Here is a 16,751-nt window from a genome sequence, read left to right as displayed (position 1 = left end):
TACTGTAGGTACATTTTTGTAAGACTGGGTTCTACTTGGCCTATTTTAAGATAAACGGGTGCATGTTCAAGCATTACTAGCTGAAATATGCTGTGCTCTCACCTTATGTAAGTTGCAGGTCTCCTAGTTGATTGTACTGTTGAGGGTTCAAGTGAATGTAAATTTCATTTTGCTAGAAATCAGTTACTTTTGTGTGGGAGGTTCAAAAGAGGCCCAAACAAGAGAAATATAAAGATACAGTAAATTAGAACAACAAAATTATTTTGTTAAATTAGTATGTGTCATTGGTATATATGAACCTGATGATTCAGACATCAATCAAAATGTAAGATAAACGGCTTACAAAATTTGTGGCAGTCCTGGGTGATGCTGTTAGACTTCCAAGAGGAGACATTAAGACTTCAAGCTACCTCTGGTTAGGCTCCAGCACTTTGTTTCTTGGAATCATTTTAGGGGCAAGAATCTTAAGGGGACCCAGTGAGTAAAGCCACCACAGGATGGTCTTTATTAAGTAAACCCTGTTTTGTACTGGGTCAAACAAGCAAGCTTCCCAGATTAAAAGATTTGCTCCAGACCACAGACTTCAGACTCAAAACGGAACAGAAGTGCAGAGCTGCTGTTAATAAACCATTGAGGGTCGATGGTACCTTTCCTTGGTGCCCATGGTGTTGACATACAGGGAAACCGAAGACTCTGAGACGCCTTCTAACCAATTCTGAACCCACAGTGAAGAGCATTCTTTGTATGGCATCAAAATTCTAAAACTAATAGATAATTTCACATGTTGAACAAACCTCACTGATTTCCATATTCAGTCCTGCATGCCACTTGCTCATTTCAATTATAGTCTCATTTTCCATGAGGGATTTCCCAAAAAAAAAAAAAAAAGAGCTGCGGGATCTTCAGAGATGACAGGAATATTGGCTTTGAGGAAGGAACTTTAGTATTTAAAGGCATTGTCAATTTTATAGACTGAGGATATGTATTACTTAAAAGGGAGGTTATTTCCAACGCTTGGGTTGGGGAGAAAAGGCTTTTATGGTTGCAGAAGACCTGAATTCACAGAGGAAACTGCTCACCCTCGCTGTCTCTGGAGGAGAGTCAGAATTGGGAGACGGCGGGGTGTGGTCCAGGAGAAGGCATCCTTAGAGAGTCCTTTCCTGATGAACTTCCTTCCCAGCCCAGCACTAAGTTCAGATTTCTTTCTTTCTTTTTATGAACTAAAATTTCCCTTGTCTGCCTGGTTTCCATTCTAGAAGTTATTTCCCTTGTCCCCACGTTGCTCCTGCCGAGCATTAACCCCAACAGCGAAGCCAAGGCTGGAGTCTGACCGGCTGCTGTGTGACAGTAACATTTGCATGGCACTGGCACTCCTCTCTGCTGCTCCGCCCGCATGAGTAGTTAATGGTGAGGACCGAGGACCCTTTGCAGATGGGTGGGAAACTGAAGCAGAGAGTGCTTCGGTTTGCTTGAGAGTTCCCAGACTGTCAGAGCCCCATTGAAGCTATAGGACTGTTGTTGCCTTTAACCCAGTACGTTTGCTTGTATTTTAATACGTTAGCATACTTGAGCCCAAGGGCCAGACGTAGAGGAGGATTGTGCGTTTCTCCAGCGAACGCTGTATAGTCTCCAGTGCGGGTGCACGTGGACCTGCCCCAGGTTTGGGAGCAGCGGCAGCTTCCTCATATTTTGTGTCTGTGTGTCTTTGCTGTTGTAGAATCCCACCATTCCAATGCAGAAGTTGCAGGATATCCAGAGGGCAATGGAGCTGTTATCCGCATGCCAGGGCCCCGCCAGGAACATTGATGAGGCTGCCAAACACAGATACCAGTTTTGGGACACGCAGCCGGTACCCAAACTAAGTAAGCTTTTCTGCCTTTTCCCCCCAAAAACAAAGCTGGGTTAACAACAAACAAAAAAACACAGAAGAGACTTTACTTCACTTATATGATTTGTTTTAGACCGCAGATTCGAAATTTATACAAAAGTCATATTTTTCTTCCTAAAATAAGTGTTGGGTGGCGACATTGGCTTTCAGTAACAACAATTTTAATCTAGCTCCTGTCCCTATAAAAAATATAGTTTCCCCACACTTCAAACATTAGTGTATTAAATATATGTATATAAGAGGGCTCTCGCCCACCCCCAGTTTTTTGGTTCTGATCTTCATGGAGTGGTTTTTCTTCTGCATAAATTTTTAGCAATCTCACACCTCAGTTATCCCAAAAGACACAGAAAATTTGCCCTGTTAAATCTTACTGAAATGGAAAATTTTGCTCTGATTAACAATAGGATTCTGAACACTCACCCATGTTGTTAATTATTACCAATGTGATAACATTCCAGTATAATAAGCGAATTGGGACACCCCGTGAAGGCCTTCATAAGTGCTCTGGGTCGTGTAAAAATCTGTAATAGGCCTCTTTCCCTCGGTGCCTGGCCTGCTCCATCACATTTCACTTGAACTTTTACCACTTAAGGTTCTGTAAACTTAATAATTTAATAATTATTAAATTAATAATTTAATAATTAATAAAGAAACTTAATAATTTCATTGTTACTCTTTCACATTATGCCAGAAAAAAGATGATATAAATGCCATAAAAATGTTTTTCAATGTATTACAAGCTAAACCTGCTGCTTTGTCGTATGTTTATATGAAGATACATATTTCCATATATTATTTCCATATTTTTCTTCCTTGATAGTTCCAGCTCCAAAATCTGTATAATAGAAGGTATTCATCGCCATCCCAAACTCTTATTAGCCCAGTTACGTACACATAATCAGTTTTAACAAATATAAAGCAAGGAACAGTCCTCCTCTGTGCCTTCAAATAATGGGTTTCAAACTTTTTAAAAGTGACCATTCTTTTTCCACCCATGCCCACGCCAAGCAGCTTCAAAATCATGAGCTTCAGAGCATGAAAGAAAGAGGAAAGCAATTATCTTTGCTTGATTTTTTTTCTTTCAGGCTCTAGAAATTATTTGGTAGTGGAGGAAGACCCTCTAGCATGAGTTTACTGGATTTTAAATGACATTGAATTGAGTGACCATTAGCTACAGGGGTGTAGGTTTATTGATCTGAATGTATTGGGTTTGGCTAAATTCTGCTGGGGGCTTTTGGGTCACTGCCCAGGGGAGAAAATTCTCTTCCAGCTGTCACCTCACCCCAGCGCACCTCTTTGGGAAGATAGCCCCGCCGCTCACCTCGTTTCGACCCCTCCCCTAAATCCCTGCAGTGTTCTCGGGTTCCTAGAATGTTCTTTACGTACCTCAATCAAGGCAACACCAGGTTAATGGCGGAAGAGGGAGCCTGAGGTCGGGGAGAACAGTTGAAAGTCAGGGAGACTCTGCCTCTTCATTTCTTTCCAGAGTCATGTCCCGGTTCAGTCAAAGACACCTAGCTGGTGGGCCCCTGGTATTGTGTGGATCGGCCAAGCCCTGGGCAACTCCCAAGGAACCCCAGGGGAACAGCTGGGAATCTGGCTCCTAGGGCTGACCCTGGAGCCTGAGGTATTCACTTGGGGGTGTGCTGGTAGAGTGGAGATAAGATGAACGTGCCGAGTTAAGGATTAGGAAGAAGGGAAGAAGAAACCCCTCGCGGCTGGTACAAACCCTGTGACTTCCCCCCTGTAGAAAGGTCTGTGGTGGTAGTAACCGTACCTGAAGGTCATTTATTCAGCAGATATTGTTTGAGTGTCTACCACTAAATGCCGGGCACTGGGGCGCAGACCAGGGAAGCAGTGGTGGGAAAGCAGGATAAACGGTGGGCTGGCGGGGAGCATATACTCCCTGTAGGAAGGAGCTGTGGTCGGGGAGGGTGCTGTGAGGACGTTACGTGTAAGGTTATAGCTGAAAAAATGCCTGCGGCCAGCCGTGTGAAAGGCGGGGGACGGGCCTTCTGAGCAGAGGCCCAGTCCGAGGGAAGGTGGTGGGCCCGCAGCCCCGAGGGCAGGGCTGGGTAGATGTGTCCACGGTGGCCAGGCAAGCAGTGGCCACGGTCAAGGGCCTGGATTTTATCCCAGCCTCGCTGGGAAGCTCCGGAGGAAGAAGTGGGAAAGGGCGCCTTTGTGGAAATCGCTGGAGACACTGATGGCTTGCACTGTGCTGCCAGCAGCCCAGACAGAAGTAAACAGTCCTGAAATTAATTTTGAATTTTGCTGGGAGGGGTCAGGTCACTGCAGCCCTTGCCCCCCGTTTGTTGAAAAAGCAGAGTTAAACAGAAAACGTCTCTAAGGCGGTCGTATCAAGCCTGTGTCGCCGGCAGTTGTGCCGAATGATTAATCTGTAATCTAGGAGTTCAGACTGAGAAGTCACCATTGTTTCGTAATGTCCAGTTTGCCAGGGGATGACAGAGGATTTCTCCTGTAACTGGTCCACTACCGTAACCCTCCACCACTGCGTAACCACCCCGCTTCACGCTGGCAGCAGCTGAAACGATCCGGTACTTTTAAGGATTATATGGAACTCAAGAGCCCTAAGCACGCTTTTGTTTCCTGTAACTGACCATCTTGGATCATCAGGACACTCTGTAATTGAGTCGTCTCTCTTTTTGTCTTTATTTTTCCCCTCCTCGCCGTCCCAGATGAAGTAATAACATCTCATGGCGCAATTGAAGCTGATAAAGAAAACGTGCGTCAAGAACCGTATTCCCTGCCGCAGGGTTTTATGTGGGACACTTTAGATTTGGGTAACGCCGAAGTGGTGAGTAAAACCCTCGACCTCGGCCCCCGAGTTGGCGTGGGTTGCTTCTGCGCTGGTCCCAAGCATCACAGGCAGGACGCTTGTTTGGTCTCGTAGCTCAGGGAGCTGTACACGCTGCTGAATGAGAATTACGTGGAAGATGACGACAACATGTTCCGGTTTGACTATTCGCCCGAGTTCCTGCTGTGGTGAGTCTCGCCGGTTACGTGTGCCTGCTGGGGACAGGGCGAGGTGGGGTTGGCCTGTCTCTGTCTGTCCCTGTTTTCCTGGACACTCACCGCACCTGTTTTCCTTGCCCGCACCGACTTCAGGGCTCTGCGGCCCCCAGGCTGGCTCCTCCAGTGGCACTGTGGAGTCAGGGTGTCTTCGAACAAAAAACTAGTGGGGTTCATCAGCGCCATTCCCGCGAACATTCGGATCTACGACAGGTACATAGTGAAGCTTGTCAGTTTTGATACATTGCTTCTCCAAGAATTATGATGAGAATAGGCTTTTTTTTTTTTTTTTTTTGGCCGCGCTGCGCGGCATGTGGGATCTTAGTTCCCCAGCCAGGGATGGAACCTGCGCCCCCTGCAGTGGAAGCGTGGAGTCCTAACCACTGGACCACCAGGGAATCCCCTAGAATAGGCTTTTTGAAATGACTGAATGCAGGCTGCTGATGATGAGGGAGGTTGTGTGCGTGGGGAGGGCAGAGGTGTATGGAAACTACTTGCTGCTCCGTTTTGCTGGGAACCTAAAACTGCTCTAAAAAATAAAGTTAAAAATAATTCATAAAAAAACAGGTTGTGAACAGTGACCAAAAAAAAGAGCTGTATTTTTCTCTATCTTTTTTCTCTCTCTGCCTCTCAATCTCATACATGCACACACAGGTATGTATATATATACGTAGCAGAAAAAACAAAACTGTAAATAGGTATTTCAGATTTGTTTCTGGGGAAAAAATTGCTCGAGGGATTCTTTTTAAGTCTTTCTATCCACAGGCTATGTCTGTTCCATTTTTGCTCTGGGTCTTCAGCCCAGAAAGTCAAAGATACAGTTATGAAACACGAAGATCTAATGCATAATAAGTCTCTTCACCTTTCAGTGTACTGGGTGAGCTTATTTACTGCTGAAAAGCATTTGATCTCAAGGAATATTTTGTGCCAAATGAAATGCCTGCGTATCTGGAACCAGAGCAGAGGATGGGCTTTGAAGCTCTAGAAGGCTTATTGTCGCTCAGAAAAGCACCAGCTCTGGCCTGGTCGAGGCACTTCCCAGGGATCCTGGGTATTGCATTATGCTCCAAAGCAACGTCCTATTAGATTCTGCATCTGGGTGACCCAGTTACCGTCGTAATTGTATACATTACAGGAAAAACAGATATAGAAACTTTGAGGCACAGCTGATCCAGTTTCTACACTGAAAATTCAGAAGAGACCAAAGTTTTCAAATTTATTTAGAACGAGGGTTTGCATCTCCACAGCCTGGAGTTTTGATCATTTTGGTGGGGGAGTATGGAAAATAGCTGAATCTGTGAAATATCTAAAAGATAGAATATTTTTCTTAAATATTGTGTTAAAGGAGGGCTTTCAGTTTCTTATTCTTTGAAATGTTATAGGTGTTGTCTTGTTTTTTGAAAATGTTTTCCTCTTACGGTGGCTCTAATTTTCAACACCTTTATTTCTTAGTGTGAAGAAGATGGTCGAAATCAACTTTCTTTGTGTTCATAAGAAATTGAGATCAAAACGGGTAGCCCCAGTGTTGATTCGAGAAATAACCAGAAGAGTGAACCTGGAAGGGATTTTCCAGGCCGTTTATACCGCTGGAGTGGTTCTTCCGAAGCCAGTGGCCACATGCAGGTAATAGCATCCCACCTTTATCTTGCATATCACCTGTACCTAACGCTTTGAGCCTCCCTGCCATGTTGCTACAAGTATTATTCTCCACCCGAGTAACCCAGAGGGACTTTGGCTGACCCGTGATGATGTGGTTGGTGGGTAGCAGAGATGGAGATAGAACCAAGAACCACTAGCCCAGTATTCTCGTAATAAACCCCACAGTCACCTGTATACTAATGGTGCTACATCTCCATTTCTGTGTCTCTTCCATTTGAGAGAATAGTCTCTGCCTTGGGAAACCCAGGGCATCAGTTATCTCGAGATGCCCTGTAGTACGATTTTCTTTCCTTCTCTAACACGCAGTGTTATACCAGTGCTATCAGGAACTACTCCAAAAGCTTGATAAACATCAGCTGAAAAACCCATTTTTCATACTCGTTTGCTAAGAGTAATAAGAAGGCTAAAGCTGTTTTTATTTCTTCATCTGCTCTTATCAAGCTTTCAAAGGTTAATCTAGTAAGAAAATTGTTTATCAGATTGTCACTTGACTAACCTGTTCCTAGAGCATCAGAAAGAGTTTATCTCCCTCTGTTATTTTTGTTGACTCAAATAAGATGAAACTTCAGGAAAACAGAGTATAGAAGACAAAACTGTAAAATGACTCTCTCCTATTAACTTATTCATAAATAAGCAGAATAAATAAGACTTCACAGGTGTTATTTTAATATAATCATTCATCCGAGTACCTAAACTAGAAACACTTAAGAAATTCAAGCTTGTTTTTCAAAAAGTTGTGTTCTTTGGTGTGCGTTATATAAATGTGAAGGCTACTAAACTTAAGGAGAGTTTTTTCTTGTTTTTAAACTTTTTGGTTTGCCATCTTAGAATCTGTGGTGCTCATTCAGTACTTACAGACTGAGCATTATCAATATTCCCTCTGCAATTCTAAGATTTCTCTTTATTGAAAGAGACGGATGGTTACAAACAACAAAGGAACATAACTGGGACATCATTTAGAGGTAAAAAATGACGGATAAAATAATCGCATAGGAAGAGGGCCAGCACCCAGCACTACACGGGGCCCAACATAAGTGTTCATTCAATGCTCCTATAACAGCTGAGCTTAGACAAAGGTTAAAACCTTGGAGAGTCAGAGATCAGTTAGATCTTAAAATCTGTATTGTATTCCAGATACTGGCATCGATCACTAAACCCCAGAAAATTGGTAGAAGTGAAATTTTCTCACTTGAGTAGAAATATGACTTTGCAGAGAACAATGAAGCTGTACAGACTTCCGGATGTAAGTAAGAATGATTTGCAGTTTTTCAAAGCTGTTAATAATGGAAACTTTTAATGTAGAAAAGAATTATTTGCAGGAAGCTAAATACTGGCTCATGGGTCTGAGGATGTGAATATGCAGCTAAAAAGACTGCATAGAACTCTGGGGCCAGATAAAAGGAGGTGGGTTTTTTTTTTTAAGGCTTTTTAAAGTTCTTCAGCTTGGGGTTGGAAGGGCTTGAATTCGAGACATGTAAGTTTTGAAATTTTGAGTATTTATATTCTGTTTAGGAAGAGGAAAGAAAAGTTCAGGCTTCTGATGATATCTTAACACATGGAATTAAGGAATAAGGTTTAAAGAAGGAACCCGGGGAGAGGAAATAATGTCTCATTAAATTAGCATCTTTTTAAACTAGTAAATTCCCAGTGTGAAAAGTTGTCTCTTAATAAGTGGAAATTTAAACGTGCTTACCAGTCTTAGCTTTATTTGGGGCTCAGATGGTGAATGAATTATCTATCGCTACATAACAAATTACCACAAATGTAGAAGTTCAGACCAACACATGTGCTATCTCTTGGGTTCTGTGGGTCAGGAATCAAGGCACTGCTTAGCTGAGGCCTTTGCTTCAGGGTTTCTCATGAAGCTGTCATCAAGGTGTCAGCTAGGGTCAGGGCCTCATCTGAAAACTTGACCGGGGATGGATCCACTTCTAAGCTCACATGGCTGTTGGCAGCCTTGAGTTCTTTGTGGGCAGTTGGCCTGGGGTCCTCAGTTCCTTGCTGGCCGTTGGCCTGAGGCTGCCTCAGCTCCTGGTCGGCTGGGGTTCTCTGTAGCGTAGCTTACAACACAGTGGCTTGCTTCATCAAACCCAGCGAGTAGAGTCTACAGAGTGCATCTGCTAGTAAGATGGAAGTTAGAACCCTGCGTAATCAATTAAAGTGGAATCACGGTTGCTGTATGTCATTGGTTAGAAGCAAGTCATAGCCCCCACCCACACTCGAGACAAGTGGATGGCAGGGACATGAACTCGAGGGACACAAACAGGAGGGCAGTCATCACTGGGGCCATCGTGGAATCTGTCCGCCAAAGATGGGATCTTTCGTGTAAAGTTTTGATTTCGTCAGAGCTACTCTTTCTTTTGGGTTGTAGTAGATATTTTAACTCGATTGAGGGATTCTTGTGCAATATAGCCGTGTTCCTCCCAAAGAAGGAGAGGACTTCACCAGTGGAAGGTGCAGCCGACTCTAGCGCCTTTTGTCTTGGGTCAGTTGTGTGTTTACCAAATGCGTGTGGTCTGCGGCTGCAGGAATTGATGTCTTTTTTCTGATGACAGACCAGAATCAACTAATTTCTGACTCAGGCAGAATTTCATAAGGAGAAAAGTGGAGGTGAAGGAAACCAGGTGTTGGAGATGTCAGGGTCGTCATTCCGGGGCTTCACCACCTGGTAGAGGGCCTGGAAGGCACGGTCTCCCTTCTGCCTAAGCTGTAGTTGCAGACGGTGGGGCTCGAACTAGTGAACTCACTGCCTATCTGTGAGGTCAAGGACAGAGGGGGCCACGTAGATCAGAACAGAGATAAATAAAAAGCACAGGTGACACAATGAAGGAGGGTCCACGTGTCCTGGGGAAGAAGGACCAGGCCCCCTCAAGTTGGGGTGACAGAATTGAAGGTAAGTGTATGGAGATGTGTGCACTGAAATGGAGATGCAGGAAACTGCTCTAAGGGGTCACACCATAATCATGACCATCGTGATTTACTGATCAGCTAGAAATAATTTCTGCTAGTGGCCGAGCCCCAGAGCCACTGAGAGGGACAGAGTCATGCAGAGGCACAAGTGGCCATGAGAAATAAAGAGGCACAAGAGAGGCACAGTGCACAGCTGAGACAAGACACCACTGATTCTCAGCGTCCTCCTTGCAGATTGTCACATACTTTGCCGTATGCGAGTTGAAATAAGAACTGGAGGCGTGCCTCCGTTTTTCACTAGGGGCGAATGCTGTTCTTCTTTGGTCTCCCCAGATTTAAGTTTCTTGAGCCTAAACCTGTCTAGCCTGTGGGTAAGGAATGTGCCCCCTTACACATAGTTGCCTAACATAGAATGAAGAATAAGGAATTGTAGTAGTTGTCGTTGGTTTATTCGGGATGATTAGAATTAGAGGTACTGAAAGTTATTTTTGACTTGACTTTGTCCATCAGCCTCCATATTTTTGTACAAGCATCCATCAACTCATAGGTAACAAAGTTTTGACAAGCTGGTGATAAATCGCTGGTCGGGCATTCGTGGTGAAACCAGATTTTGGCATCTTGGTTGTGGTTAACCTAGTTTCCTTGGTGGAGCAGTCCTCGTCCGGCCGTGTTGCTATGGTGATTGCCTTTTTTCTTCCCTAATAAGTTGAAGTTTATAAAGTGCTGTCACGTATATTGTTCAGTATATTCTTCCAACCACCTTTTGAAGTCAGTATTCGTATCCCCATTGTACAGATGCAAAGACTGAGGCTTGTGAAGGTTGATGCTTAGACCAGGGCCTGTCAGTAATAAGTGGAGGACTTGGCGGGCAGGCCCTAGACGTCCGTGTTTCTCCCGTGAGGTCCCTTTGCCTCCACCCTCACCTCTAACACAACCGCCTTGGGGGCACCAAGGCCCAGTCCCACCAGACGTCTCACTGTGCCGTCATTAGAGACCAGGTTGAGGCAGGAAGGGATGAGTGTCAAGGTCCAAACACCTCTCATTGATGTGTTCCAGCCTCCCTCCCTCCTTTTAAGTCATAGGGAAGGAAAGAAAACTAAAGAGTAAATTAATAAAAAAAAAAAGAGAGAGAGAAGATAGAAGAGATGCAAGTAGAGACACTGGAAAATTGAAAGGTGCTTCGAGCAGCCACCGTGGTGTCAGCTCCTGAGTTAGACGCTGGACGAGGCAGCATACAGCAGACCACCTCCTTCTCTCCCGAGGGCCCAGACGGATGACGCCCCCGCTGGCAACTGCATCGTTTAAGAACATTTTTGTACCTTGAAGTGTAAAGACAAGAACCTTACTGAATACAGCTTTTGCTCTTTGATTCTATCTCGTTTTCTGATTCGCCAGGCCCGTTTCTGCTCACCGTGCCGGCTTTACATCTTTGCTGTGGATGTCTGACTATAAAAGTCAACATTGATTGCAGCCGGCATTATGCCAGACTGTTAACATTCATTATCTCATTTATTATCTACACCGATCAGAGAGGGCGGGTCATCGTCCCCAGTCACAGAAGAGGACATTGAGACACCAGATTGATTTGCCCAGAGTCTTCCAATCAGGACAGAACCATCCCTGGGACCCATGCCATTAGCTACTGTTACCTGCGAGACTAAGGTTTTCCCAAGAGGAACACAGTTTCCTACCCTTTCAGTGTTGGTTTGTTTCTAATTTGGTGTTGAGAATTTCCAAACCACGTTGGGTTTTTTTTTTTTTTTTGGTCGGTGCTCTTCGAGGTGAAGGAATTTGAAGCAGATAAAAAGCAGGAGTCAGGTTAATCTCCCAGTGTCTTTACATTGTGTTGCAAGAACTTTACGCCTGGGAAGACATGCTAAGACTCAGGTGTTCTCGATTTAGTACCTGTCGATGTTTTTTTAGTGTTTAATGTCCTACTGCTCCTTCTTAAATCAAATAAATAACCATAATCATTGCTGACATCTCTGCTATGGAATCTTAGCTCCAAATCAGTTCACACCACATAGTTTGACAGAGAACGGCACCGCTTCTGTTTTTCAGCAGGGCTCTGAGCTTTGTTTCCTTATGTACTTACAAGCAGATTTTACACAGATTTCAGTGCATATAGAGTCCAACAAGTAATGCATATTAGTTGGATGGTGGGAAAGTATCTGATTCAGAAATAGAGTTTGCTTATGAAATTTAAGATTTTCTCAGTTACTGAAAGTTTCTTCTGCTTTTTATTGAAGTCTCAGAAAACATTGCCACTTGATTCTTTCAGATTATGCCAAAGCTGAAATTTTTATCTAGGTATAACATTTCCCCCACCTCTTCCTGAAGACAACAGCTATTATATAAAATATAATTCTTTTTTTTTTTCTTGGCCGTGCTGCGCAGCTTGCAGGATCTCAATTCCCTGACCAGGAATTGAACCCGGGCCACAGTAGTGAAAGCCCGGAATCCTAACCACTAGGCCACCAGGGAACTCCCTCAAATATAATTTTATATTTTAAAATTTATTTCGTGCTTCTGTAGATTTCTTGGAGAGGATGTGACTTTCTGATGTTAGAAAGAAACAAGTTTAGCCTCTGAGACACATAAGCCATTGTTAATCAGCAAAAGTAAATATTCTTCCCCTGTGTCTATCTAGGACCTTATATGTTTTTATAGCTGGATATAGTCTGATGTTCTCTTCTAATTTAATGCTCCTGTAAAAACTTGTTTGAAGTGCTTGGAAATTACCAAGTTTATGTGTTTTCTCCCTGCCGGTTTGCCAACCAATACTGTTTCACTGAGTCTTCCTTATCTAAATTCTATTACCCATTTTTCTGACCTTCAGAGACCTGAGGTAGCAGTTCTCAAAGTGTGGTCCAGGGATCCCTGGAAGTTCCCAGAAACCTTTGGGGGTCCTGTGAAGTCAATTTTTTATAATAACACAAAAGTATAATTTGCATCTTTCATTTCATTATCTTACAAGTACACTGTGCAGTCTTCCAGAGGCTATATGGAATGTGAGCTTATATATTCTTTTTTTTAAATCTCTAATTTAGTTTCTAATATGATAAATATGGATAAACATAACCCACGTAGGCAAAGCTCTTTGGGAGTACTGAATAATTTTTAAGAGCATAACGAAGTCCCAGAACAAAATATTTGAGAACTGCTGCTTTAAGGGTGTCTTCTGGGCAAAAAGGATGTTGATTTTAGTGATTACACAGTATGAAAATTCAGTGAATAAGAACTGTGCTGCAGAAGCATATTTTGCTCCAAAAAGGAGTTGGCAAGCTTCAGTCTTCATTTCTGAATGTTCTCTGTGAACAGAGAGGATGTATCCTGTTGCTTTCATTAGTTAATCTCATTGCTTGATATTGTTGATTCTTACTGAACCAGTAACAAAAGAAAGAACAATCTGACGTTGAGAAAGCCTATTTAAAATGTATCAAGGTCATCCTCATAGTAAAAAATAATCTTTTCAAATGACTGCAGTATACATTTGGTATGGCTTTGGCCTTCCTACCAGCATTTAGAAATGTGTATTTATTTCATGTAACGCCATTTAGCAATCACATAGGTTCCCTCTTCCCATGAATTGCAGTGTAGAAATGCTCCGAATAACTAAAATTGGCTTAGGGAAACAAAAGAAAAATACAGTTTCACTCCTGGCTTGTACTTAAATGCCAGGCCGTAGAAATATCATCTCTTCAGAGCTGACAGTGACTTTTTTCCGTGTCTGCAGCCTTCACCTCACCTTATTGGGTAAATGATTGTGCTAAAAACCTAGGAATTCATTCATTCATTCAACACCTATTCAGGCCATTATTAACCAAGGGTTAAGCCTTGGGTGGGACCCAGGACCTGGAGATTTCGGGTCCTTTGGCTTTGAGATCCACAGAAATACTAAAAGTATGAGTTCTCTATTAAATGTCAAGGACTTAAATTCTGTCAGTTTAGAATATTAAACTATTTTAGCTGCATTACTGCGTCTTTGTAGATTCCATGAATCATAACTGAGTGGCACATAGTGAATACTCAGCTAAGGACTGCTGGGTCTGTAAACACAAAGCCCGTCTCCTCCCAAAGTGAAGCAGTAATCAGTCAGCGGTTCTTGTCACAGAACCTTAGAAACCTCAGCACAACTACTAACATCCATCAGAGCCGACACTCAAGATGAAAACCCATTTTCCACCTTGGGCTTCTCCCCTACCACTCGTCTGGGGGCATGCAGGAATTGTGATGATCTAATTTTTAAAGGCAGTTTTTAATTTTAAAGTACTTAGATAAACAACAAGGTCCTAATGTATAGCACAGGGAACTATATTCAATATCCTGTGATAAACCATAATGGAAAAGAATATAAAAAAAGAATGTATATGTGTGTATAACTGAGTCACTTTGCTGTACAACAGAGATTGGCACATTATAAATCAACTATACTTCAATTAAAAAGAAATCTAGAAGTACTTAGTGGTAATTTAGGACAGAAAAGGTAGAATAGCACTATTTATATACAAGTTATTTGTCACTTAAAATTTATCCAATATTTCTTCAAGAAAAAAAATATCGAGTTAACTGGAAAAATGCAGTTGTATTTGTAAGTATTAAGTTTTTTCTTTGTACAAACAAGCAAATGTAGTGACCTTTCTCACTTCTGTTGTCAAGTGTCCTGGTGTCTGTACACTTCCTATAGTTGCTGTCTGGAGCTCTTTTAAGGATAAGCACTTGAACAAATCCAGATGGGGACTTGTCCTGACCTTGAGGGTTTGTTATTCCCATGGCCTAATATAAAAACTTTGATGTTCTGGAATGATGGATTCAGATGCCTATTCTGATCACCTTTTAATCAAAAGATGGCATGAGAAACCAGGGCCACTACTTGGCAACCAGACATTCATTCTTGGCAATTAAAATGCTTCCCTTCCCATACTGACTGATATGATTTTTACTTTTCTTTCATTTTTATTGCTCACGAGAACAGAAGAGCTACATTTTTTTCACGGGCTATTGGACAAAAAGTTTCTCAGCCATTTTCAACTGTGTTTTCAAAATGTCAGACGTGGCAGTCTTAAAAGCGTGATCCTCCAGAACACATGCTGAGATTGTTCTGCCCTATCGTGTAGGCTGTTAAAGTTCTTGGCATGGGGATATAGATGAACTTGTAGTGTTCTCGTTGGTTTTGTCTGGGTCATGGGCAATACTGACCAAAGACCTGGTACACAAAGATAGGATAGAACATGTCGTGTAGCTTATATTCTAAACTAGTGGTTCTCAAGCTTTATGTGTATACGAATCACCAGGGGATCTTGTGAAACTGCACATCCTGACTTGGTAGGTCTGCGGCAGGCCCAAGATTCTGCGGTTCTGACAAGCTCCCATGGGATGCTAATATTGCTGGTCTGGGGATCATGCTTTGGCGCCAAGTTTGTTTACTCCTCTTATTTAAACCTCCCAACTGTTTTTTTTTTTAAATAAATTTATTTATTTTATTTTATTTTATTTTATTGGCTGTGTTGGGTCTTCATTGCTGCAAGTGGGCTTTCTCTAGTTGCGGCGAGCAAGGACTACTCTTCATTGCTGTGCGCGGGCTTCTCATTGCAGTGGCTTCTCTTGTTGCGGAGCACAGGCTGTAGGCACGTAGGCTTCAGCAGTTGAGGCGCACAGGCTCGGTAGTTGTGTCTTGCGGGCTCTAGAGAACAGGCTCAGTAGTTGTGGCGTACGGGCTTAGTTGCTCTGCGGCATGTGGGATATTCCTGGACCAGGGCTCGAACCCGTGTCCCCTGCATTGGCAGGCGGATTCTTAACCACTGCGCCACCATGGAAGCCCCTCCCAACTGGTTTTGTTTTCACTCCAACAGGTTACAAAAACTTCAGGCTTGAGGCCAATGGAACCAAGAGATATCAAAGCTGTTCAAGAACTAACCAACAGTTACCTGAAGCAGTTTCATCTAGCCCCGGTGATGGATGAAGAGGAAGTAGCCCACTGGTTCCTCCCCCAAGAGCACATCATTGACACTTTTGTAGTGGAGGTAAAGAGAAGGTGATAAGATAGTACAGAGAAGTATGAGAACACTGTGCAACTGAGTCCATTTTCCAGAAGGATCATAGAGTGTCCATTCCCTTCCTGCCCGCATGACTCACTGCTTCTGAACCAGCTTCCTGCTCACCCTTTCAGAACCAGTTGTTCTTACAGCTTCCATTCCTGGCAGAAGAGCACAACTTTTGCTACTTAATCATGGGGAATCAGGGTTCTGATCTGCTCTGTTGTTGTTTTGTGTGATTAATTGCTTTTCTTAGTTTTGAAAAGCCCAGTTTGGATGATCTCATCTGAGAGGGATGTGTCCCAAAGTTTAATATTGTTTTGCTTTTGCAAAACTGGTTGGAACTGAACTGCCTTTGTTCAAGATGGCATAATTCAACCACTTCACGCAACCCTTGTCTTCTTGATTTGTAAAAGTTTTTTTGTTGTTGTTGTTGTTGTTTTGGTTTTTTGGCCACGCTGTGCAGCTTGCAGGATCTTAGTTCCCCGACCAGGGATAGAACCTGGGCCCCTGGAAGTGAGAGCGCCAAGTCCTAAACACTGGACCACCAGGGAATTCCCTGTAAAAGTTTTCTGTAGCCTGAATACTGATACTTTGTATTGTGGTCCATTTCTGGGTTCTCTATTCTGTTCCATTGATCTCTGTGTCTATTTCCCCACCAATACCACATTGTCTTAATTACTGTAGCTGTATAGTAAGCCTTGATACCAGGTAGAGTGATTCCTCCCACTTTATTCTTCTTTATCAAGATTATTTAGCTAATCTAGTTCCTTTGCCTTTGCATATACATTTTAGAATAAGCTTGTCTTTATCTACAAAAGACCTTGCTGGGATTTTGATAAGAATTACGTTAACTCTGTAGATTAATTTAGGGAGAATTAACAAGTCTTCCAATCCATGAACATGGTATGTCTCCATTTATTTAGGTCTTCTAAAACTTATTTTATCAGCATTCTGTAATTTTCAGCATCCAGATCCTGTATATTTTTTTTAGAAGTGTTTACCTAAATACTTCATTTCCTTAGAGTGATTATAAATGGTATTGTGTTTTTAATTTTGGTTTCCACATGTTCATTTTTAGTATGTAGAAATGTAATTGGTTTTTCTTTGTTGCTCTTGTATCCTGCAGGCTTGCTGAAATCACTTATTAGTTCCAGGAATTTACTTGGAGATTTCTTGGGATTTCCACATAGACAATTGTGTCATCTACAAATAGGGTCAGTTTT

General features: G+C 42.7%; 1 protein-coding gene across 3 annotated transcripts in view; it reads left to right on the top strand.

The window, feature by feature from the left end:
* NMT2 (N-myristoyltransferase 2) overlaps window positions 1-16,751 on the top strand; it is a 54,491-nt gene that overhangs the window by 31,102 nt on the left and 6,638 nt on the right. For 2 of the 3 annotated variants that reach the window (XM_082385524.1, XM_082385526.1), the window contains exons 3-9: window positions 1,718-1,862; window positions 4,588-4,706; window positions 4,803-4,894; window positions 5,018-5,134; window positions 6,374-6,544; window positions 7,715-7,823; window positions 15,343-15,513. In XM_082385524.1, the coding sequence (XP_082241650.1) occupies window positions 1,718-1,862; window positions 4,588-4,706; window positions 4,803-4,894; window positions 5,018-5,134; window positions 6,374-6,544; window positions 7,715-7,823; window positions 15,343-15,513 (924 nt within the window). The remainder of the gene's footprint in view (window positions 1-1,717; window positions 1,863-4,587; window positions 4,707-4,802; window positions 4,895-5,017; window positions 5,135-6,373; window positions 6,545-7,714; window positions 7,824-15,342; window positions 15,514-16,751) is intronic. The other variant, XM_082385525.1, reaches the window with a different exon arrangement.

The sequence above is a fragment of the Balaenoptera borealis genome (assembly GCF_965194805.1).
Source record: "Balaenoptera borealis genome assembly, chromosome: 3".
Classification (NCBI taxonomy): domain Eukaryota; kingdom Metazoa; phylum Chordata; class Mammalia; order Artiodactyla; family Balaenopteridae; genus Balaenoptera; species Balaenoptera borealis.
This window is presented reverse-complemented; position numbering and strand designations above follow the sequence as displayed.